The sequence below is a fragment of the Gopherus flavomarginatus genome, chromosome 1, assembly GCF_025201925.1.
Source record: "Gopherus flavomarginatus isolate rGopFla2 chromosome 1, rGopFla2.mat.asm, whole genome shotgun sequence".
Taxonomy (NCBI): Eukaryota; Metazoa; Chordata; order Testudines; family Testudinidae; genus Gopherus; species Gopherus flavomarginatus.
The window spans coordinates 233,104,632-233,129,039 of NC_066617.1; the positions used below are offsets into that span (position 1 = coordinate 233,104,632).

The 24,408-nt window shown below is 41.8% G+C and overlaps 1 protein-coding gene across 5 annotated transcripts in view; it reads right to left on the minus strand.

Annotated features, from left to right (window-relative positions):
- Positions 1-24,408, minus strand: part of RAB9A (RAB9A, member RAS oncogene family) — a 46,030-nt gene continuing 21,622 nt past the window's right edge. For 2 of the 5 annotated variants that reach the window (XM_050964796.1, XM_050964785.1), the window contains exons 2-3: positions 10,996-11,028; positions 1-1,261 (exon numbers count right to left, since the gene is read on the minus strand). In XM_050964796.1, coding sequence (XP_050820753.1) covers positions 622-1,227 — 606 coding nt within the window. In that variant the 5' untranslated portion in view covers positions 1,228-1,261; positions 10,996-11,028 and the 3' untranslated portion in view covers positions 1-621. Of the gene's footprint in view, positions 1,262-10,979; positions 11,029-24,408 lie in introns of all 5 variants that reach the window. The other 3 variants (XM_050964775.1, XM_050964766.1, XM_050964806.1) reach the window with 2 other exon arrangements.

Consider the following 24,408-nt stretch of genomic DNA (forward strand, 5'->3'; position numbering starts at 1 on the left):
TTAAGTATGCAGGAGGTTTATTTCCTACCTTAAAATCTACAGTAGTTCTAGTGACAGTAGGTACTTAATAGCAGAAAATCTAAAGGTTTATATAGAATTTTAAAAAAAAAATCAGATGAAGTACCACTCAGATCAAAAGGAATGTAATGAGACTGAAGTTCTTTAATATTTAGCATTATGATGTTATGAAATGGGTTTTAGTGAACCAAAAATGGAATGCTAATTTCATAAAAATATACACACACACACAAAATTTGTTCCTTGCATTGAATTACAGAAAAAAACCCAAAAGTAGTGCTTCTAGAACTTTCAAGTTTCTCTGAATTACATTTAAAGTATTTATCATTTGATTTGTTAGCTTTGCAAATTACACATTTATATTAAATGAACATTTTTAGCTGACATCTTTCTAAACAGAAGATGCCACTAATTCAGAAACAAGTCACTCACTGAATGGAAGCCTTCCCCTCCCCCCAGTAAAGCAGCAGAATGTTACATTTTAATAATATTAGAGTGGAACCCACTTATATTTGAGCTATTACTCCTTTTCTTATTTTTAGAATAAGTTTGTCAGAACTTTATTGGCAAAAAAAAAAAAAAAAAAAAAAAAAAATCTAACAGTCAACAGCAAGATGAACTGGGTTTGGGCTTCCGGTGAAGATTTATTGTATCTGTCTGAATCAAGTGATCTGCTCTATCTTCAGTAGCAAGAACTCTTCGAACAGCTTCCTCAAAGGCTGCTGCAACATTAGTGGCATCTTTTGCACTAGTCTCAAAATAGGGATGGTTGCCATTGTTCCTGCACCAGGCCTGGGCTTCTTCTGTCGACACTTGCTTTTCATTTATGTCAACTTTGTTACCCAATATCACAAAAGGAAAACTTTCAGGCTCTTTCACATCTGCATAGTAAATGAATTCTTTTTTCCAGTTACCCAAGTTTTGGAAGCTTTGAGAGTCATCTACACTGAAAGTTAGAAGGCAACAGTCAGAACCTCTATAGAAAGGAGTCCGTAAGCTCCTGAACCGTTCTTGACCTGCTGTGTCCCATATCTGCATTGTAACAAAGTGTCCATCCACTTCCAAATCTTTATTTAAGAACTCCACGCCTATTGTGTGGAACAATTGTGTATCAAACTTGTTAGTGACATATCTGTTCATAAGTGAACTCTTCCCGACTCCACCATCACCCAAGAGTATTACTTTAAGTAGAGATGATTTTGTTGCCATTGTTATGGAAATGGATCCTCCTGATTTCTGAGTCCTGTAACATAAGAGAGACCCTGTTAAGAAGGAACATTTTCCCCTTGTGATAAAGACAACTTATTATATTGTTAAATATTGAATTGTTTACATACTCATGCACTACCCATAAAGTGTTACGCCCAAGTCACTGCTCACTAAACCTTACATGCAAAAAGAAAAGGAACTGATTAAAAATGTTTGTAATTTTAAAAAAGTGTTTAAAAGTAGCGCACTTCCCACTGGATAAGAACGTCCATACTGGGTCAGACCAAAGGTCCATCTAACCCAGAATCCTGTCTTCTGACAGCAATGCCAGGTGCCCCAGAGGGAATGAACGGAACAGATAATCATCAAATGATCCATCCCATCACCCATTCACAGCTTCTGGCAAACACAGGTTAGGGATACCATCCCTGAGCATACTAGCTAATAGCTATTGATGGATCTATCCTCCATGAACTTATCTAGTTGGTTTTTTTTTTAAATCTCAAATGGGTTTGAGACAGATGGGGCAAATTCCTGGACAAAAATTCAATAAAGTTAAACCTTACTGAATTAAGTTAAAATATTTTAGGAGCTCATTATATTAGATATGCAAATGTGTGTTATTATGGGACTGTATGTAATTTGTATAGGAGACATGAATAATGTAAACCTTGGGAAGTGTTATGAATTTCAACGGACTCTTGTAACAATGAGATAAGAATAAACTGTTGAACAGCTTCCCTAGGAAATATTTGGGAGGAGGGAAATGCAAATGCCCACCCACTTTTGGACTTGATCTTTATAGGAGGCTCGCCCTAGGGAGGGGAACTTTGTCTGCAAATTACCTATTCCCAGGATCAAAAGGGCAAAACAGCATAAAGAAGTAACTCAAGATTCATGGTGTTCTTGTTCTCAGCAAAAGGAGTTATGAACTTCAACACATGTGGGACTTGAAGGACTGTTCACCTGCCTGAGCCCTTGTTGGAGCTGGGGTGATCTCCAGTATGCTTATTAGCACATTTAGGTTTTTTATTATTTTGATATGTTTGCTCTGTAATGCTTTTACTTTCAGAATAAATGGGCATGGGCTTGCCACAGGTAACTTAACTGTGACAACTGCACGGTTTACCATCTCTGAGGAGAAATAAAGGCAGGCCTACTTACACATTCTGCCTTTGCTGAGGAATTCACAGTTTAGCTAGGGAGCTGTGCAGCCTAAAAATACCCTGGGGTAAGGAGGGAGAGAGATGCATGTCTACACTCGAGAGATGATGGCTAGGGAGCCAGAAGTCTAAGAGTGGGTGTCCTCACTGGACCATAGAGAATATAGGTGCCATTGCTCTGAACTTTGACAAGGTTATAAAGTGTTTTTTCTTCAGACTATGGTCTGTGTAGTTGTATGAATTAGCACACTGATTAGTTACTTCCAGAGACTGGGTTTGAACTCCTTGTTTCATTTACTGGATATTTTTGAACATCTTTTCCCAGGAAATAGTGAAAGCCTGTCCACTTTACAAAACCATCACAGTTAGTCTGCAAGAAAGGTGTCAAGTTGGTCTAGATAAAGACCATAATATGCAATAAGTCAATTTACATTCATTAAAACCCTGAGGGGGAAGATAGGGGTAAAGCCAGGCATTTGGAGAGTTCCTGCCTTAATTATTATCTAGCCACTTTTAGTTCCTCATTCCAGTTAGCACCAAAATTCATTTATCTTACATTAATTTGCCAAGATCACTGGAAGCTTCCTTGTAGAAGCAAGAAATATAAATACCAAACATATCTATTTTATTAAACTGCAGCAAAATGTGAACTACCAGAACAACAGTTTTCTTAGATCATTCTCATTCACTTCTTTATCCTCAGTGTTTACATTGTGTGTAGAGACTGAAGTTTACTCCTCAGGGAAATCTGCACCACTGCGCATGTGCAGAATTTATGACTGTGAATTTATGTGCAGAAAAGTGATTTTCTGACAGGGAAGCAAAGGCGAGTGGTCATGCCACCCTCCCCAGCAGTATGTTTCGGGTGTCCAGGGCAGCTGGCAGAGAGGTCAATCACTGTGGGGCAGGTGGCAGGACTGGAGAAGACCTGGCTGGTATCTCCTACCATGTGCTGAACTCAGCTGCTAGTCCTGGCTTGGCAAGACAGGACTTCCTCTTCCCCTGCATGGCATCTGGGGCTTGGTCAGACCTACCCCTAGATTTCTCCCCCAGCTGCAGGAAGCTCTGCGAACTCCCCTCCCCCACACCACCCCCACTTCCTGTACCCATCACTCCTTAGCTGCAGGGGGAGGGATCCCTTTACAGGGAGCTGCTCCCCCATCTCCCCAACCCCCATGTATCCAGATGCACTCATACCCAGACCCTCCTGCCGAGCCAACCCCCCCAGCACTCAGAACCCTCTGATGAGCACCACTCCCCCAAGCCACCCACACCCGGCTCCTCATCCCACCAAGCCCCAACCAGCTGCATCCAATCCCCACCCCACTTAGCCTCACTCCCCCAGCATCTGAACCCCTCCCACTGAGCCCCAACCATCTTCCCCTGGACCCCCTGTAGAGTCCCAATACGATTGCACTCAGAATCTTTCCCCCCAACAATTCCCTCCATACCCAGATCCGTCACTGAGCTGCTCATGCCCACATTGCCCCGCACAGAACCATCTCAAACCACACCTGAATCCCCCCACACTAAGCCTCTGCACACTTGGATCCTGCCTTGTTGAGCCTGCCTACCCACAGGGAGGGACAGGGCCCTGGGGTGTTTCTGGGGCAGGCCTGGTTCTTGCGCTGTGTCAGGGTTGGGTGCAGTCTCACCACTGAGTCCATGTCCTTGGGGGGAGCTGCAGAGTGATCTCCCACCTCTGTGCAGCCAGTGGCCTGTGCTCCCCAATGCCACGCTGGAGCCTCCACATTTATTTGAGAAATAAAATTTGCAGATTTTGCAGAATATTAAAATATTGTGCAGAGAATTTTTAACTTTTGGCGCAGAATGCCCTCAGAAGTAGAAGTTCATTAAAAACAGTTATGGGTCTACCTTTTTCTATTGCAGACAGCATTCTCTATGTGAGCCAATTCACCCTGCTGCAGAAACATCTTTAGCCACAACAATTGCAAAGATGTGAGCTCTACCAGACCTTATTCTGCCCACTACAAAACCTTGCTGGAACCATTTACAATGTTTGTCTTACACTTCTTGTACTCAGCATATTTAACTGGATTCAAGGTACTGAGGCCACATCTACATTCAGAATTTTAGCAAGATCTACGCTGTTGGCTCAGCACTGATACTAGCAAGAATCGGAGTGCTGGTATAGACTGACTGCCAGGATATTTTCCTCAGTGTCATCCAGACTTGTAAAAAAGCTTCCAGAAGTGTTATAATTATCAATTTAAACACAAAAGAAGTCAAAGAAATGTTTCTATCAGCTACCTAAGCTACCTAACCCGAAAGCCCACTCCACACTAAGTTTTAATTCGACATAGCTACAGAACTCAAGTGTGAAAAATTCCCACCTCTGAGCACAATAGCCATGCGGACTTAACCCAGCATAGATACAGTAAATTAATGGAAAAATACTTCCATCAACCTAGATACCAGCAAAGATGATGTGCTTGGGAAGGTTGTGTTCCTACAGCAACAGAAAAGCCACTTCCATTGCTGTAGACTGTATCTACACTATGGGGTTATCCCACCATAGCTATGCCATTTTAGTCCCCATAGTGTAGACATGGCCTAAGGTTCCTATACCAGTCTACCCACTTTCCCCATAAATGTATGACAATTAGGAAAGGTCAAACTAGTTCAGCAAAATAAGCACCTGTCTACAGGGTCAGAGTTGGAAAGGCATTAGGATATTCTCCACTCAATCACTGGAGGTTTTTCCCTTTATGTGGCCCACTTGGCCTTTCTTTCTCCCTCCCTAAAAATTACTAAGGACATGCAGTATGCAGTGTAGTTGTAGCCATGTCGGTCTCAGGATATTAGACACACAAAGTGGGTGAATTAATAGATCTGAGGAAGAGCTCTGTTTGGCTCGAAAGCTTCTCTCTCACCAACAGAAGTTGATCCAATAAACGATATTACCTCACCCACCTCATCTCTCTAATGAAGAACAGTGTCCCACTTTTTTTAATTACTACTATTAATTAGCATACATATCACGTGAAAACACAGCTGCTTTGACAGAATTGAGAGCTGCTATAAGCTAGCATACATATCACATGACAATGTGCTGATGTAGAATCAAGGCCTGACCCAGACCCCTGGAATTTCAGGTGTGCTCTTGTTCCTTCTATCTACAGTTCCCATTTTTTTGTAATGCTCAGTCTCAGGTCCTATCTACAGTAAGAAAAATTTTTTTAAATGCCCCAAGTTCAGTAAAAACCAGGAGCCTTAAGGCAGAAAGGATTTCAAACGAGAAAAGGTAGCCACTTCGTCCACAGCAAGATGAATAAATTTATTCATCCTTGGACTACACTATTTGAAGGTAATCAACACTAAAATGGTACCTTCATGGACATATGTACAAGGTTAGAGTACATTAATATTTTTAAAATGTCATTAAACAAGAAATAGTAGTAGAGTGGCCAATTTTCTTTCACAAAGTTTTACATCCTAGTAAATATGCAACCATAGCCATGATCTTGCAATGATGTTGAGCAATGCATAACTACATAAGAAGTCTATTGAAGTTTATGAAACTACTCACGTGACCAGGGCTGGATTAACACGGGCTTTAGGGGCTGCAGCCCAGGGAATCGGGTAAGGGGGGAGGGCTCACAAAAATAAATCCATAATTATATACAATTCAGTGGTCACCAACCCATCAATCGTGATCGACTGGTCGATCCTAGAGACTCTGCCAACCGACTGCAATCTCCGGGCTGCTAAAAGTCCAGCAGTGCAGCAGAGCTCAGGCAGGCTGCCTTCATACCGTGGCCCCACGCTGCTCCCGGAAGCAGCCAGCTGCTGGCACATCTCTGCGGCCCCTGGGAGGCGGGGGGGCAATTACATGTGCTGCTCCTGTCCCCAGAGCTCCCAATGGCTGAAAACTGGCCAAGGGGAGCTGCAGCAGTGGCGCTTCCGGGCAGAGGCAGTGCTTGCAGGCAGCGCACGGGGACATGCTGTCCCCCTCCCCCCAGAGACACACAGAGACATGCCAGCAGCAGGTTGCTTCCGGGAATGGCGTGGGGCTATGGAAGGCAGGCAGCATGTCTGAGCCCTGCTACACTGCTGGCCAGGAGCCACCTGTGGGAGGTGGATAAAAATCCATGATTTAAAAAAAAAAAATGGATTTTTTTGATAAAATGCTTTTTGAGGGAAAAACCTATCTAAAGATAGTTTTAATTAAGATACATTATAGCTCAAAGATATCTCATCATGGAATAGGGATTATAAATTCTAATTCTATAGTATGAGACAATATATTCATGTGATGTTTAAGAAAAGTTTTGTAAATGAATTCTAATAGCTCATGGATTAGGGACCCAATCTTATGGAGTTCTAGGGGCATCTGTATAGATTATTTAGGTTAATCTTTCTATCTACTCAATGAGATTCAGTGCTCAGTCTAGAAGATACCATCAGAGATGCTTAGTTTTGCAGTTCTCAAACTGTGGATTTGTGTCTCCAGAGATAAAAACATTTTTGCTGTTAACAAGCATGTTAAGTAAGTAAGTAAATAAATAAATAAAATATTTAGAAGTGAGAAATAACAGACCTCAACTTTATTGGCCCTCTGCAAATTTGTGTACACAGAGTCAATCCCTTACCTCTCTCTAAAAGTGCAAAGTTTCAAAAAGTTCAATGAATAGAAGATTGTTGGGGGCAGAATCGATCTGGACAAGGAGATCTACAAGTCTTGAGATAAATGTGAGAAGGGACGGACAGGCAGCAGAAACAAAAGTGAAACTTTTTGAGCAGCATATTCCAGAAGTCTGTAGGTCTTTCTGAGTGTAGCCTTCATTGATTTGAGATCTACCATCCCATTCTTTCGCTAGAAGGGGAAACCTATAATGGCAGCAGCCTGTAAAAGAAACCCAGTTTGGGAATAAGAACCATTCAAGAAATGTGTGTTTGTTGATGAGGTTTTAAAGAAAGTCACACCAGTGTACTGGTGGAAGTCACTTAAGCACTTGGATTCAGAGACTGCTGAAGTGATAATCTCACTTTTAAACAGTAGCTTCTTCTGCCGGTGTAGAAAGAATATTTTCTTCCTTTGGAATAATTCATTACAAATTGAGAAATTGGGACCTAAAAAAGCAGGAAAGCTTGTTTCTCTTTTCCAGATTATGAACAAACAGGAAAATGAAGGTGAAGACAGAACTGAGTTAGCTGCAGAACCCAATATTTTAAGTTTCTCGTGTCGACCTGGCTGACACAGTTGATTAAATTTTTTTTGTTAAATATTTCATTTAACTATTTTACTTACAAACAATTTTAACAAAAACAGACCTGATTTAAAAAAAAACTTGAATATTTAACTAAATTCAAAAATTCATATGCTTGTTTTGTTAAAACAGTATATGTTTGTGTTGAAGAAAAAAATCCAGAATACCTAACATTGTTGTTTTAGTTAAATAAAAGAATTGAAATGTCTGTCTCCTAATACAGCATGGCAAGAAAATCCTCCAAATATTAATAATTAACCTGTTGAACTGGAAATAGTTCCCCAGCCAATGACTTCATAAATATCTGCTTCAGGCCATGGCTACACTTACAGTTCTGCAGCGCTGGTAGTTACAGCTGTGTTCGTACAGCTGTGTAGGGCCAGCGCTGCAGTGTGGCCACACTGACAGCTACCAGCGCTGCAGTGTGGCCACATTTGCAGCATTTGCAGCGCTGTTGGGAGTGGTGCATTGTGGGCAGCTATCCCAGCATTCAAGTGGCTGCAACGTGCTTTTCAAAAGAGGGGGGTGGGGTGGAATGTGACAGGGAGCGTGGGGGAGACAGAAAGAATGGATTTTTGGAGCTGACACTGTTCTCAGTTCCCTGCCTTGCAAGTTCTAAGGACTGGAAGACACACAGTGCCTACCTTCAATCATTTTTAAAGTTCTGACCCCTTCCCCCCCCCATTCACTAAATGCAAATTATGCACTCCTAAATAGCCGTCAGACCACATAAGCATCTGCTCAATATGGACTTCCCCCTCCCCCTCTGCTGTGTGAGCATGCTGTTTCTCTCTTCAAGCAAACAGCTGTGAACATCCAAAGTAATTCCCCTGCCTGCATCCCCTCGCTCAGCAAACAGGAGCTGTGTTTGTTTTTTAAATAAGCAGTTTGGCTGAACTCCGAGCTCCCCCTTTCTTCCGGTTTGTTGTGGACAGGAATTCTGGGATACCTCCTTATACCCCGGAGGTCAATAAAAGCACTGGTGGAGTCCACACTTGCTGACCAGCGCTGGATCACCAGCGCTGGAATCGCTACACCCGTGGCACAACCGGGTGTACAGCCAGCGCTGCAACCAGGGAGTTGCAGCGCTGGCCGTGCTTTGCAAGTGTGGCCACATCCTAAGTTGCAGCGCTGCAACCCCCTCACCAGCGCTGCAACTCTCCAGTGTAGCCATGGCCTCAGTTACCTTTTGTAAATGAAATAACCAAACAATCATTCATTTTCTGATACAGCTGTAAAACTAATCTGAAAAGTTTTCAAAATAAATCACTTTAAAAATGTATAGTGTACACCTTCTAAAAATGAAACATCTGAGTTATGAAGAATATGTATTAAGGTTATAACAACCAACAAGAATGCACTTTTATATAGAAATCCATGATTAAATCGAGTCTTCCTGACTAGTGATTTCAACCAAATCCACACTGGCCTGTGGCAAGCGCCTCCTGGCCAGAGCCTGCACCTTGCACCCCCTCCTGCACCCAAACTCCCTCCCACAAAGAAACTAATATAACTGTTCTAAAATAAGAAGTAGGCTCTTTTGAATTAACTATATTCTACATGTTTTAAGAATGAAATGTAACCACAAAGCTGCTTTATGTTAATTAAAAGGCAACTTTAGTATAGCATTAATAGCCTTGATGCCATAATTGTGATCATTTTGTTTTAAATTAGGAAAGAGACTTGTATGCGGGGCTCCCACAAAATCTAATAGCCCGAAGCCCACAGGAGTGTTAATCTGGCCCTGCACATGACTTCATGAAAAGTCTTTGTAGGATCATGACTATGTTTTCTACTTATAAACCAACTTAGCTACAGCTTGTACCATGGTTCCATATCTCTCTTCCCCCTTTGTTAATTACAAGTCACTTTATCAATTAACTAGGCTTTACAGTAACAGCACATTGGACTCATATGCATAAGTGAAAAAAATCTCATTTTCAGATCACTTCACAACACTTTGCTAGTGCCCATATTTATTGTACCTGTGTATAAAAGAGGGAATCAGACTCTAAGAATTGTGTTTAAGCACAGCAGCTACATACAAATCATGATTCTTTTAAAGTCATGTCTTCCCATTTTATAGCCCTGAATTGCTAAAGAGGATGCTTTGTATTTTCTCTTTAGTTTTCCAGATTTCACAGAGATTTCTCTACTATGGTTTCATTACTTAAAACCTCTAACATCCTTACTGTGAGAACAAACTGATAAGCAAATAAGCCATAGCCATATTTACAACTAACACCACCCTCTGATAAACTAAACTTCCACAAGTCAATTGAAGCATTACAGCTTTAACCAGGCAGTACTCCATCAGGGTTTGCAGCCTGCAGTAAATGGAATTTTTATTCCTAAATCATTCAGGTGTTTGAGGGCTTGTCTACACTTAATCTGAATTACTCTTCAAATTCACATCCTACCTTGAAAATTAATAGCTATTCCCAAGTGCCTTGTTCAGGTTTTGCTTAATCCACTTTTGAATTAAGATAAACCAGAAAGTACTCAATTCCATAATAAGAGAGTGTCCATACATAGAGTTATTTCAGAAAAATCTCATGTATAGACAATTCCTAAATATAGTTCTAGAAACCTCAGTTTAAGAGGCTCCTATTTTTGAAATTTTTAGCCTGGACGTATAAACACGCTCACAATAACTCTGTTAAATGTACTGAAAGTCTAAATTAACTTTTATTGTTAACACTAACAAGTTTGTTTTGAAGTGACTAAGATTTTATGCTACTAAGAAAAGTTTCATAAAGATACAATTTTAGAACCTGATACTCCAGATGCTTCTCCCATTGATTATTATGTGATTAAAGTTACATAGTTACTTAAGTGGTTTTGCAGAATCAGGATTATAATTTTCAATATTGTGTTTTGTTTTTCAACACAAGTTTAATAAAATTCAAATAAGATCCTTCTAAGTAGAGGCATTTTTAAAAACCAAGCATCTAAAGTCACAATTGCACAAGTTTTCAAATTTCAATTTTAAAAACCCAAGTGATTAAAATAATGGGTCTAAATTACTCCCACTCTGTTTAATGTTTTAGTATTAGACTCGCCAACTGGTATTCTCTTTACCTGTTTTGATCTCTACAGAATTTATATTTTGTTTTCAAACACAGTTAACATCTATGTATGTTTTCTTTGCGTTTGCAGTTAAACAACATATTATGTCAAGAGAGACTAGTGAGTGAGGTGGTCTCTTTTATTGGACAAGCTTCTCTTGGTGAAAGACAAGCTTTCGAGCTATACAGAGCTCTTCAGGTCTGTGTAGTTTGAAAGCTTGTCTCTTTAACCCATCTTGTGTTTCTAATACCCCGGGACCAATACAACAATAACACCACTGCAATATTACATCAAAAAGTATTTACCTTGATTGTTCAGTTTAAATCATCATTCAGCATCTGCAAATGAGGAGACATTAATTTGCAACATGTGTAACCAATTTGTTTTATCCAATTTCATTTTAAGAGTAGCTAAGCATATAATAGTAACTCGTAATATATCAAGAGATATACTGTAAGTATAAGTGCACATTTACTCTGATAGTTCATATACCATCACCAACACACAGCATACCAATTGGTTTAAGGATGGATAGATACAGAAAGATATACAAATCAGTTTTTCTGTAACAGTTTTGTAAATATGTAATACAAGATTCATTGTCATTCCCCTCTCAAAAAGGCAGCCCCAAAACAAGAAAACCTACCATGAAAAGCCATACACACAAGAAACAGCAACCCCACTACTACGCTTTCATACTCTTATCTCAAGACTCTTCTCTCAAGCCTCCTCTACACCTTTAAAATTAATCTAGAGTAAATAACAGGAATGACGTGGAAAAAGATTAGATCACTGAATTCCAAACCCCCACAGAATAGTCCCCAGAAAAAGATCATATCAAATACTGAACTTATACCATATTTAAATTTTGGCTACAAAACCAAAAACAAGTAATTTAAAATGTCCCGCACCCCAAACACACAGTTTTGTGATTCTCAGAAACAGTTTTTCTAGGTTTGTCCTCAACCATCAGTAAAATCTTGGGAAAAGCGACAGAGTCCTGTGGCACCTTACAGACCAACAGAGGTATTGGAGCATAAGCTTTCATGGGTGATGCATCTGACGAAGTGGGTATTCACCCAAGAAAGCCTGTGCTCCAATACATCTGTTAGTCTAGAGGGTGCAAAAGGACTCTGTTGCTTTTTACAGATCCAGACTAACACGGCTACCCCTCTGATACTTAAAATCTTGGGGGGAACCTTGTTGCATTTTATTAAAAATACAGACATCTGTGCAACAACTGCATCTTTAGATTGTGATAAATTTGCATCTTTATGCTGTTAACTGGATGCTTTAATATATACAATATGTACAGTACATCAGGAGCTTTTCATTTAAAGTTTCTTAGCTTGAACATTTAAATTCACAGTCTTGATACTGAATTAAGGGTTTTACATTTAGTTTGATTTATTTACAAATTAATCAAACATTTTCATTTGCTGGCAAACTGGAGAATGCAATATCATAGCAAAGGCACTATAGAAAATACACAGCATATGCCAAATCCTGTAGTTCCTAGGCTCTTCTCTCGTCTGGCTACTGCACCACTGAAGGTAGCTGGGCTTTTCTAAAGTTTATTAGAAGAAAAAAAAACCCACAAATAAGGAGCCAGGAAAACCATCAATTAGCTTTCCCTTTTAAGTGCAAATGAACTTGAGAAGCAGTCCATCTCCTTTATAGATACTAAAGCCAGGATGAAAGATATCTAATAAAATTCACTGCTTGAGAAATTCTCGTACAGGGGTGGCCAACCTGAGCCTGAGAACGAGTCAGAATTTACCAATGTACATTGCCAAAGAGCCACAGTAATATGTCAACAGCCCCGCATCAGCTCACCCCCGCCCCCAATGCCTCCCACCCACCAGCAGCCCCGCCAATCAGTGTAGGGTGACCAGATGTCCCGATTTTATAGGGACAGTCCTGATTTTTGGGTCTTTTTCTTATATAGGTTCCTATTACCTCCCACCCCGTCCCGATTTTTCACACTTGCTGTCTGGTCACCCTAAATCAGCACCTCCCCCTCCCTCCCCATGCTTCCGGATCAGCTGTTTTGAGGCATGAGGGAGGCTCTGAGGGAAGAGGGCACAGCAGGCTCATGGATCCATGTGGCAGAGCCAGGGGTTGAGCAGTGAGCACTCCCTGGCACATTGAAAGTTGGCGCCTGTAGCTCCAGCCCCGGAGTTAGTGCCTATACAAAGAGCTGCATATGGCTCTGGAGCCATAGGTTGGGCACCCCTGTTCTAGTAGTTGAATATATGAAGCCTAATTCACACTACAAGTAAAAGTGTCTTTGTGACCAGTTTATGACCTCTCTCTACTCTTGGTACAAATAATGAGAGCTGGTGCCCACTTTTCATCAAACTGTGGCTGACAAGTATGCATTTTGTACAGCATCTAGCATAATAGCTCATCAAATTTTGTTTGGGGACTACAGATATGACAATACAGATAAATAATATTTGTTTCCACATCTACCATGCTGCCTAATCATGTTCATATCAGTGCATTCTAACTGAAAAGAGAGCAGCTATCCCATACCATCCCTGCAGAGAACAGAATGCAGGGAGGGTGTGTATACAGCACCATCAGCACATGAAACAATGCACTGCGGGATGTCCAACCACACAGCTGATTACATAGGCCCTCTAATCAAATGGCCAGAAAATAAGGCAGCAGGAAGACAGGGTGGATCAATTTAAATCACCAATTTTAATCATTATTTAAATAGGCAAGCAGAAAACAATTTAAATAGATTATAATCTTGTTTCCAATTGTACTTTTTAGAGTTTTCTTTCCTAAAGAAAGGTTGATTCTCATTGGCTGGTAACCATTAAAACATGTTGATTTGCAGGTTCCTGGGTTAGTGTTTTTGTTGTATGGTTGCTGGTGAGTATTTGCTTCAGGATGGGGGCTGTCTGTAAGTGAGGACTGGCCTGTTTCCCAAGACCTGAGAGAGTGAGGGATTATCATCCAGGAACCTATCCTTGCAACAAAGCCCGTTGCCAACTCTGTCCACATATCTATTCAAGGGACACATCATAGGACCTAAACAGAGAACATGTGTATGTATATACATATATATACACACACACACATATACATATATATATATATATACACACACACACACACACACACAGAGAACATGAAAAAATGAGTGTTGCCATACCAACTACAATGAGACTAATCAATTAAGGTGGACTAGTAGCAGCAGGAGAAAAAAGAACTTTTGTAGTGGTAATCAGGACGGCTCATTTCCAACAGTTGACAAGAAGGTCTGAGTAACAGTAGGGGAAAAAATTAGCATGGGGAAATAGTCTCTGATGGTGTGGCTGATCTGTTTAGGTCCTATGATGGTGTCCCTTGAATAAATATGTGGACAGAGTTGGCAACGGGCTTTGCTGCAAGGATAGGTTCCTGGATGATAATCCCTCACTCTCTCAGGTCTTGGGAGACAGGCCAGTCCTCACTTACAGACAGCCCCCATCCCGAAGCAAATACTCACCAGCAACCATACAACAAAAACACTAACCCAGGAACCTGCAAATCAACATGTTTTAATGGTTACCAGCCAATGAGAATCAACCTTTCTTTAGGAAACAAAACCCTAAAAAGTACAATTGAAAACAAGATTAAAATCTATTTAAATTGTTTTCTGCTTGCCTATTTAAATAATTTTGTGAGCTAAAACCCAGTTCATCAGATGAATGAAGTGGAAAATACAGTAGGAAGATATGAAGTGGAAAATACAGTAGGAAGATATCTATATATCTTCCTACTGTATTTTCCACTTCATTCATCTCATGAACTGGGTTTTAGCTCACAAAAGCTTACGCCCAAATAAATTAGTTAGTCTCTAACGTGCCACAAGTACTCCTCATTCTTTTTTTTAAGTAATTATATGTCTTACTGCACAGTTAGATTCTTAATGTTTACATTTTTATATCAGAAAATGCTGAATGATACATTTCTTATTTACTAGATTAATTTTTTGCTAATGATTTGTGTCAAGTTCTATTTGGATGGAAATTGGAATACAATTAAAAGTGTGCAAAAAGAGATTTTTTTTGTATTAAACTACCTTAAATATGCTGGATACATAAGAAAAATTTATGAAAACATACTTTACCTTTAAAACTAATTGATTTATTAAACAAACGAAGCATTATCTGTAGGTAGTGAACTGAACTGATTGTTTCTGGTCATCATGTCCTTCAGCTATTAAATCAGTAGTTCTTATCCTCACACCTAGTTTTTATTTATAGATTTTGGAAGAAAAACACTTCCCTGCTTTTTCAATTCTCACTTAATTTCTTAATTCTGAATGAATTAACAAATGAAATGAACTAGTTGAATAAACTGAAATGGAGAAAAAAATTCTCTCTGCAGCCACAGAGGAGAATACTACTTCTAAAGCTGGTTTAGTGACTTCCACAAGTTCAACGGTCTGAGATCTTTAAAACTGAGCAGTACATTTCTGTGACTTCATATGTATTTTAATAGATTATTGTAAATTTAGGCCTTACACAGCTTTTTAATCATTTTAAATAGGTTTATTTTTAAAAAAATGTATTTAAATACTTTTTTATATTTTATAATTTGTTTAAATCATCAATTTTTATCCTGCAGGAAGACAACTGTGTGCCTTGCTGAGCCTTTGTCTCGAGCAAAACACTAACTATAATACTAACAATAATGTGGTATGTAAAGGCAACTTTGTTTATAGTCCATGATGCCATTAACTGATTACAATTTCAGTTAAAAGTTATAATGTGAGTAGAGCCAAGGAAACCACCAAGCTTCACAGGTGTCTGGACCAATTTAAACTTGGGCTTTCTGGGTAAAAGGGGTAGCAGGAGGTGGGGCTGTAGTGAAAAAATGTGGCAGCTTGTGGCCCTCAATTTATGTATTTATTTGCAACAGACTAGTTCAGGGCCCTGAACTAAGGTGAGAGTTATAGTTGGAACCCACTATTACTGAAAGGAGGGAGATGGGGCCCCAAGTATGACCCTTTAATTATGTTTTTAAACATATTCAAAATACAAGAATAAACTAGAAAATGTGTCTATAACTAGAGCAGGTCTGAAATTTTCAGGTGAAAGTTTCACTGCAAAATGCTGATTCACGGAACCTGACATGTTTCATGGAAAAACATTTCAGGTTCAGTAAGTTTTCTTTGAATTGCACGCAGGGTTTTGATGGAACCATACCTGATTCCCACCTGGTCCATGTGGGTATCAGGAGTCTGCAATCCAGAGCAGCTCCACAATGCAATCTGCTCCATGGTGAGGCTTCTAGAGTCCCAGCAGCAGAGCCTGGAAGCCCTGGCTTGAACTGGAGTTTGGCTCTCAGCTCTGCACAAGGGTGCCTGAAAGCCCTGAAAATGGCAACTTGAGCAGGTGTTTCAGGCTTTCCAGACTCCCCATCATGCAGCTAGGAGCCTGGAATTCCTAACCAACAGCTCACCTGTGGCTCCTGGGGCTTCTAGGCTCCCTCCTGCCAGAACTGGAAGACTGGATCAAGCTCTCAGGGTCTAGGCTCCCAGCACTGCAGCATGGATCCAGAAACCCCAAGAGCCCCAGCCCATGCTGCAGCTCTCAGGGCTTCCAGGCTCCCTGCCACTGAGCTGGACTCCCATGCCAGCAGGCTCCCCAGGCTGCAGGAGTCAGACAGCACTAGGAGCCAGCTAGCCCCAGAGTTTAGAAGCTCTGGGATCTCAGGCCTCCTAGGTCCTGGGGCAGCCCATATGGCAACAGTTTTAATCTTCTAAATGATTTTTTTTCAGAATCTCCACATCACAAGAAATTTCAAAATGTTGACATTTCCCAGCAACCTGGAATTCCAAATTTTGGCCAGCTCTAATTATTATAACCCTTTCCCCTACTATGCTCTCTAACCTTTCTACTGTGAACTATTTTTCTAACTGGAAATACCTTAATAGTCTCCCAAGCCCCATTCATTTTGATTTTTTTTTTTAAATAATGATACTTATAACCATAAGCCATGATGCTTATAGCCACAGCCCAACAGCAATAAGCTATCCCAGAAACAGATTCTTTGCTATTGATACACAAAGAGTACTTTCAACTTCATGCCTCTCAACCAAGACTTTAAAATATCCTCCTGCATATTAGTGACGAATGAAGTTGGAAAACAGACACAATTTCTCCAAACTCCATCTTTCATAATCATGATATATGAAGAATAGAATTTTCAAATGAACAGAAAAACAATGATTTAATGTCTGTGAGTAACTCCATAAAACTAATATAGTAGACCTGAAGCAATTCAAAATCCCAGTAAGAAAGGTTTTAATAATGTCAGTGAAAGAGCATAAATACAATTTCAAATGTTCTCAGTCCATGAGTCCCTCTATATTTCCCAAGCAATTATGGCACATAAACTAGAATGCTTTTTAAAAGGCTTTACAAATGAAGCTGTACTACAGTAAGATTTTTTTTAAGCTGTTATGACCTTCCTGTAGAAATAGGCAATGAAAAACAGTATTTTCAAAAGAATCTATATACAGAACTAGAACGTATTTACATTTCTGATTAAATAAAGCCTTTGTCTGCCCTTTTTAGCAAGTCAGCTATATGAAAACATGAACAGGAAAAATTAAAGCCACAAGTTCCCCTTAAGATATGCACAGAAGTTATACTACGGAAAAATAAAGATGGTATGCAGGCGTTGAAGAGTTAAAAGATTTGGGTGGCTAAAACAGCTTTTAAGAGAAGTGTTTGTTTTTGCTTTTCATTTATAACAAGTTGGACAGCAAACAAGTGCTAATTACAGGTAACGGTTTTGTATCCAAGTTGAGTTAAACAGTTATTTAGAGCCATCATATTCAAAACTGCATCAGACAATTGTCTTTACCAAGCCCCATTAAACATTTAAGAAAAAATTTAGTTTATTTTCAAAATTATAAAACCTTTTCAAATGGCAAACACTCAAAGAGCATTCTTCCTGAAGCATTCAAGTTTTTCTGCCAAATCTCATTTAAATGGAACTTCAGAATTCATGAATTCTTAATTAAATTTTTAATATATCCGTACAATATTAGTTTGAAACATGTTATTCATGATCTATTGTGTAAAGCTTCATACATGGTAGGATAGTCAATAGTTTAAAGAGAGACACTGACAACTTAAAATAATTTTGTCTGATAAAAATTACCTACTATTGTTTTACCACATAAAAAATATGAGGATGGGAAATGCCTTTGACAACACTTTGTCTAGTCCATTCCATGTTAAATCAAAGTATATTTCCTGTGTTTGGGACAGAGGGTTACATTCAGACAGCAAGAGAAGACACTTAAAAAAATACAAAAATAACTCTGAAACCACAACAATTGCCTAAGACACCCCTCCACTCCCCAGGATCAGTAGGTATCTGGAACTCCTTTCAGGTTTTTGTTTTGTTTTTGAGTAAGCTAAAAAGCTTGTTTCTCTCACTAACAGAAGTTGGTCCAACAAAAGATATCATCACCCACCATGTTTTTCTCTATTAAATTAATGATCCTTTAGCACCGAACACTTAGCATTTAGTTTATTTGCATAGCTTTTGAAGTATTACTGCACTTACAGATCTGCCACATTAAGGACATATATGTTCCCATCAGATGGAGGAGAGGAGAAGGAATGATTTAACCCATTACCTTACTGAGCTCAATCCAAGTTTTATGCTTTTAGAAGTAACTGTTTTACACTTCAGGCAATTACGTGCTTATAATTTTAAGCAAAGTAAGTACTGCATTGTTTAAATGGCTGCTCTAAAAGTCAGTTTGCATTTCAAAGCCAAAGATTGCAAGAAGCTCAGAGGTAAAGAGGCATACCAAGAAAAATCTGCAAGGGAAAGCTGAAATGTTAAATAGTTAACACATTACATGCATTTAACGTGGCTCAGCTAAGAGCCATTTCCCCTCACAATTTTCAAGTATGTTTAAAGGAAACTGAAGGACAGAAAGGTTCAGCAACTTCTTTGAGGTTCCATAGGAAGTCCACGTCACAAATGCTAATAGAAACTAGCTATCTTCACTCTTAGGCTATGTCTACAATAGCACTTTTGTTCATAAAATTTTTGTTGGTCAGGGGTGTGAACCTCCCTCCCACAACTGACATAAGTTTCACCAACAAAAGTGCTGGTGCGGACAGTATTATGTCAGCAGGAGAGACTCTCCTGCCGACATAGCTACTGCCACTTCTTGGGGGTGGTTTAATTACGCTGGCAGGAAAGCTCTCTCTCACTGGCATAGAGCAGCTACATGGGAGATCTTACAGCAGCACACCCATGCCTCTGTAAGGTCTATAGTAGCCTTGGTGCAGTGTCCTTTCCCTCAATAAATGATTCTCACTGAAGAACTGTAGCATGGCATAATATAATAGATTCTTCTGCTGTTTATCTCTGAGAGTTGTAGTACATCAAATCCCTTTTGGAATTTAGCAGTCCTCTGCATACCACAAGCCTGAAGGCTCTTCAACCTCTAGGTTCTATGGACTCTAGATACCGGTAGCTTCCAAATAAACACACACAATTCCAGTAACTAAAGGAGGAGTCCTGACAGGCAGGTAGCAAGTAAGTTCTGCAAATATACTAGGCTCAAGCTTTAGGCTGGTCTACACTTAAAATGTAGGTCAACCTAGCTACGTCGGTCAGAAGTGTGGAAAATCAAAACCCTGACCAACATAGCTATGACATCCTAACACTCAGGAAAGGAGACCCGCTTCGCCGCGGTTTGCTCTCTCGTTCCCGGAGCCACCCAGCAAACCGCAGGGAAGGAGACCTGCTTGCTCTGGGCTCCGGGAACGAGAGAGCAAACCGGGAAAGGAGACCCGCTTCGCCGCGGTTTGCTCTCTCGTTCCCGGAGCCACCCAGCAAACCGCAGGGAAGGAGACCTGCTTGCTCTGGGCTCCGGGAACGAGAGAGCAAACCGGGAAAGGAGACCCGCTTCGCCGCGGTTTGCTCTCGCGTTCCCGGAGCCACCCAGCAAACCGCAGGGAAGGAGACCTGCTTGCTCGGGGCTCCGGGAACGAGAGAGCAAACCGGGAAAGGAGACCCGCTTCGCCGCGGTTTGCTCTCGCGTTCCCGGAGCCACCCAGCAAACCGCAGGGAAGGAGACCTGCTTGCTCGGGGCTCCGGGAACGAGAGAGCAAACCGGGAAAGGAGACCCGCTTCGCCGCGGTTTGCTCTCGCGTTCCCGGAGCCACCCTGTAGATGCAGCTATTTGACAAAAGAATGCTTCCATCAGTCTAGTTTACTGTCAATCAGGGAGATGGTGTTCCTACACAAAATTTCTTCAGTTGGTGTGAGCTGCATCTATGCTATGAGGTTATGCCGGCATAGCTGCAGTGCCGTAGTTATGCTTGTACAGTCCCCATTGTGTAGAGACACCCTGAGAGGTTAGTTACAAAAGAAAATTTCCAAATGCTGCCTTTATGAATACAGCAAAAAGTTGATACAAAGCTTATCGTTCAGGGCTCCCAGTCCCCTGTATGTCCACTTCTCTCTTTAAAGAAGATACAGTTTTAAGGCTAGTCTACAAAGTTGCACAAGTTTAACTAAAGGTATTACTTTAAACCAATTTAGTTAAAACTTGTACAGAAGACTTTGTGGACACTTAGGGCTTTGTCTACACTTAAAAGCTATTTAAATCCACGCCCTACTTCAATTTTAATTATCTAGTCTAGAATGACTCCTTGCATGGGCACACAGTCCAGATTAAGAGCATCCACACAGAATTGTTCAGGAATAACTATTCCCAAATAGCTCCAGGTGTAGCCCTTATTTCAGTTTAAATCCAGCTTATTTCAGTTTCTTATATCAGTTAGGAACAGGTTTAAGGTAACAAACAACAGCATCCATACAGATTTTTAACTATCTTGATTTAATTAAACTAGTGCAAGATAGTTTGCAGACAATGCTATGGACCCTTGGGTCTCAGATTTAATCTAGCTTCATCCCTGGGTAAAATTCACTGGTCAGGTTGCCCTTCTGCATTGTTTCCCTGTCACTTTGCTGTACTGATAGTTCACATCCTCTGCTGGACAGCTTATCACGTGTGACAGGCTACCTGAGCCTCTCCTATGGCAACTCTATTGTGGTTTCTTCTCAGTATTGTTCCCTGCTCTCAGCTGATTATGACCCAGCTACCCAGCCCACTCATTCCTACTAGCTCTGTTGGTTACAATTACTTTTCAGGGCTCACCTGGCCATCTCCCATTTCCTGTGGATGCACAGCTACCTCCCGACTGGGATGTTTTACCTTCCTCAGCCCTACCATACAACAGTTTCTTCTAGGACAGCTCCACCTGACCCCATATCTCCCAAGCTCTATCTACAACCATCAATGAGACCTGCTACCTGGTAGTCCCTTTGCAGTCCACTTCTCAGCAGCTGCCTCCACCCTGCTGCTGCTGTCATCCACACATCACCTGATTCTCTCTGTGCCTAATAATTTCTTGCCCTGGGATGTCATTTCCTGTTCCTAGTAACTCTAACAAAGTGCTCTCTATCAGCTAGATCAGCGTTTCTCAAATTTAATTGCAGTGACCCCCCTTCTGACAACAAAATTACTACGCACTCTCATGCACTGTGTTGCTCTAGAACAGGCCTGCACAACATATGGCCCGCGGGCCGCATGTATCCCACGTGGGCTCACTGTGCAGCCCGTGGGGGGGTGAGTAGGTGGGCTCACTGTGTGGCCCACGGGGGGGGGAGGGGGTGAGTAGGCAAGCCAACTGCTGGCTGGTAGGCTGGGCGGTGACGGGGCCAATGCCAGGCTGAAGAGTGAGGATGAGCCAGTGACAGAAGACAGGAGCAGCAGCAGAAGGTAAGAGGCCAGGCAAGTGAGCTGGTGGCAGGAGACGGGGCTGAGGAGGCGAGCCAGGGGGGCAAATGAGCCGGTGGCGGAGGAGTGGGGGGCTGAGGCGGCGAGCGGGCGGGCAGTGGCGAGCGGGCAGATAAGCCGGTGGCAGGGAAGCTGAGGAGGCGAGCAGGCGGGGCTGAAAGGCAAGCAGGTGGGCAGTGGCAGGGGTTGAGTCGATGAGCCGGGGGTGGGCGGTGAGGCGAGAAGCCAAACAGACAGACAGTGGGGGGGGGGGCAATTGGGAGAGGGAAATGGCAGAATGCCCCAGATGGTCCCAAATGTTCAAGTAACTGCCCCAGGTTGGTAAAGAAAACTGGGTCATTAAGGCTTGATAGTCTCTGCGGGGAATCACTGCTAATCCCAGGACCAGACAGGCTGCTGTGTTTGGATCAGGTGTTCTTCAACTTTTTCATAGTATGGAAAACTGGTGAATGCAGGGACTGCCTCATGGATTCATGTGCCTGTCGTCACTGCAGCAACTGCTTCTATGGAAAAGCCAGCCACCTTAGGAGGATGTTTAAACGTATATTTAGCTTCTTTCTATCTTGCAGTCAGAAGAAGCTGGCTCCATGTGCACACACCCAGCTCTCTGGACTCAATCCCACCACACTTTGGGAACCTGTGTCATCAAGTCTGTCCCCAGCAGTGCAAAGTGAGGACAGGATCAAATCAAATGTCCATCCCCGGGTTAGAGAAGAGAGAACTACGACATACTTACTGCACATAAATACGAACCACTTTGTTAGCTGAAGAGTTAAGCTGTAAATTTTACAGGAGCCCAGTTAAAAGCCTATCAACAAATCTCACTTACAAATACTTCACAGCTTCCCTAAAAACCCAAAGACAGGACAGTCTAGAAATAAACAGTTCAGGGATCCAACCCCACAGCCGTATCATTTTACCCTGTTCCTCACCATCCCGCCTGCCCTGCCCCCCAAGAATCCTAGCCACATCCCACCGGATCCAGGCCCCCACCTCTTCCTCTGCAGAGCAGCCCTTGCCACAGAGCCAGGACTCAGTAGAAGGGCACTTTAAATAATTTACAGAGTCAACATTATAAATATGACACAGGTCTTTGTGATCCCCCAGCTTTCCCCCAGTAACACCCAGAGGCCCCCATCTGATTCAGCAGACACCTGGTATTTGGGGCCAAGCCATTTTGGGGATAGGAAGCAATGATAATGTTCAGAAAGGGAATGATGGATATTTGTGAAATACCTTAATTGCAGAACCCCTTTTCTGAAGGATACCAAACCTCGGAGACAAATCCTACCTGGCTGAGCAGAGCTCAGGAGATCTGGTAATTTTTTGGGAGAAGTTACACATAAGTTAAAAATAGATCTTACTCGTAAGTTAGGATCAGTCTGAACTATGGAGTGGCTACCACTGGCCTATTACATCCGGGTGAGCATCTCTATAGCAGCATTGGGCCCGATCTGGTCTGGCTCCCATCCCCTCTCCAAGGGTTGCAGCTGTCTGGAGGTGCTTGCCTTCCCCATTCACACCTCATTCATTCAACAAGGCAATCATTACAAAGTGGGGGGAAGATCTTATTCTACTTCTAGTAAAAAGACATTTTTCTTTCATCTTAATTATACTACCTCAGGGGTCCTCTATAACATATTATCGAGGTTCAATTCAAAGTCATATAAAAGTTAGATCTCTGCATTATGCATTTTTGTATATCTACAATTGCATTGATTGACTGCTGTGTGCAGTAATATAGTGACCCCTGGGTCTTTGAATGAGGCTTTATATGGGGGGGGCGGGGGAGAATGACAGGGCAAGTCACAAGTTGGAGGTGAGCGAGTGGGCAAGCAGTGAGCCAGGATGAGTTCTAGGGGCAGGCATGGGGGTTTCTGGCAGGGAGAGAGGAGGCGAAAGGAGGCGAGTGATGGGTGGGGAACTGACTAGGAAGGACATAGCAAGCCAACGGGGGCATTAGGGGGTGAAGAGGGGTGTGATGATGGGGCCAAGTGGGGAGGGTGGGTCCTTTTTTACTGCTGTGATCTGGTCACCCTATGCATGCCGTTTCTTTCCCCCTCTATGCTTCCACACAGTCAGTGCCTTCCTAGCATGCCATACGTGGCGAGATCTCTCTTCTCTTTGTGTGTGAATTTATTTAACAAAATCTTGAGCTTCATAATGGATACCATGAGTGAAAAGAAAAAGAGAAAAACAGAATCAGAGCACAGAGTTTTCAACACTGAATGGATGAATAAATACTTATGTACTGTTTCCAAAGACAAAATACTGTACCTCGTGTGTTGCGAAACGTTAGCCATTCTGAAGGAATACAAACTTTGGTGGCACTTTGAAACTAAACATCCCAATCTCGCCAAATTGAACCCAAATGAAAAAATAATGAAAGCAGCCAATTTAATGGAAAACCTTAGGGGAGAACAGCAAATTTTCAAGGAAGTGAGCACTGAGAACAATACAATTAGTAAAGGAAGGGGGGCAGCGCTGGGGATGGAGGGTTTGTTTCCGTGGGGCGGGCGGCACTGGGGTGTGTGTGTGTTGTGTTTTGGGGAGGCAGAAAGGGGGTGTTCTTCCCTCAGCTGTTTTCTTTGGAGTAATATGGCCCTTGCTGCTTTATGAGTTGTGCAGGCCTGCTCTAGAATCAGGGCTGGTGTTAGGAGGTGGCAAGCAGGGCAGTTGCCCAGGGCCTCACGATGCTAAGTTGCTCAGGCTTCTGCTTCAGCCCCGGGTCACAGTGCATCGAACACTGGCCATGACAACCCGATTAAGGTGAACTCACGACCCACTCTGGAGTCGAATCTACAATTTGAGAACCACTGCACTAGATAGCTGCTCTGCATCCTTGCTCCTCCCATTACGACCTGTAGCC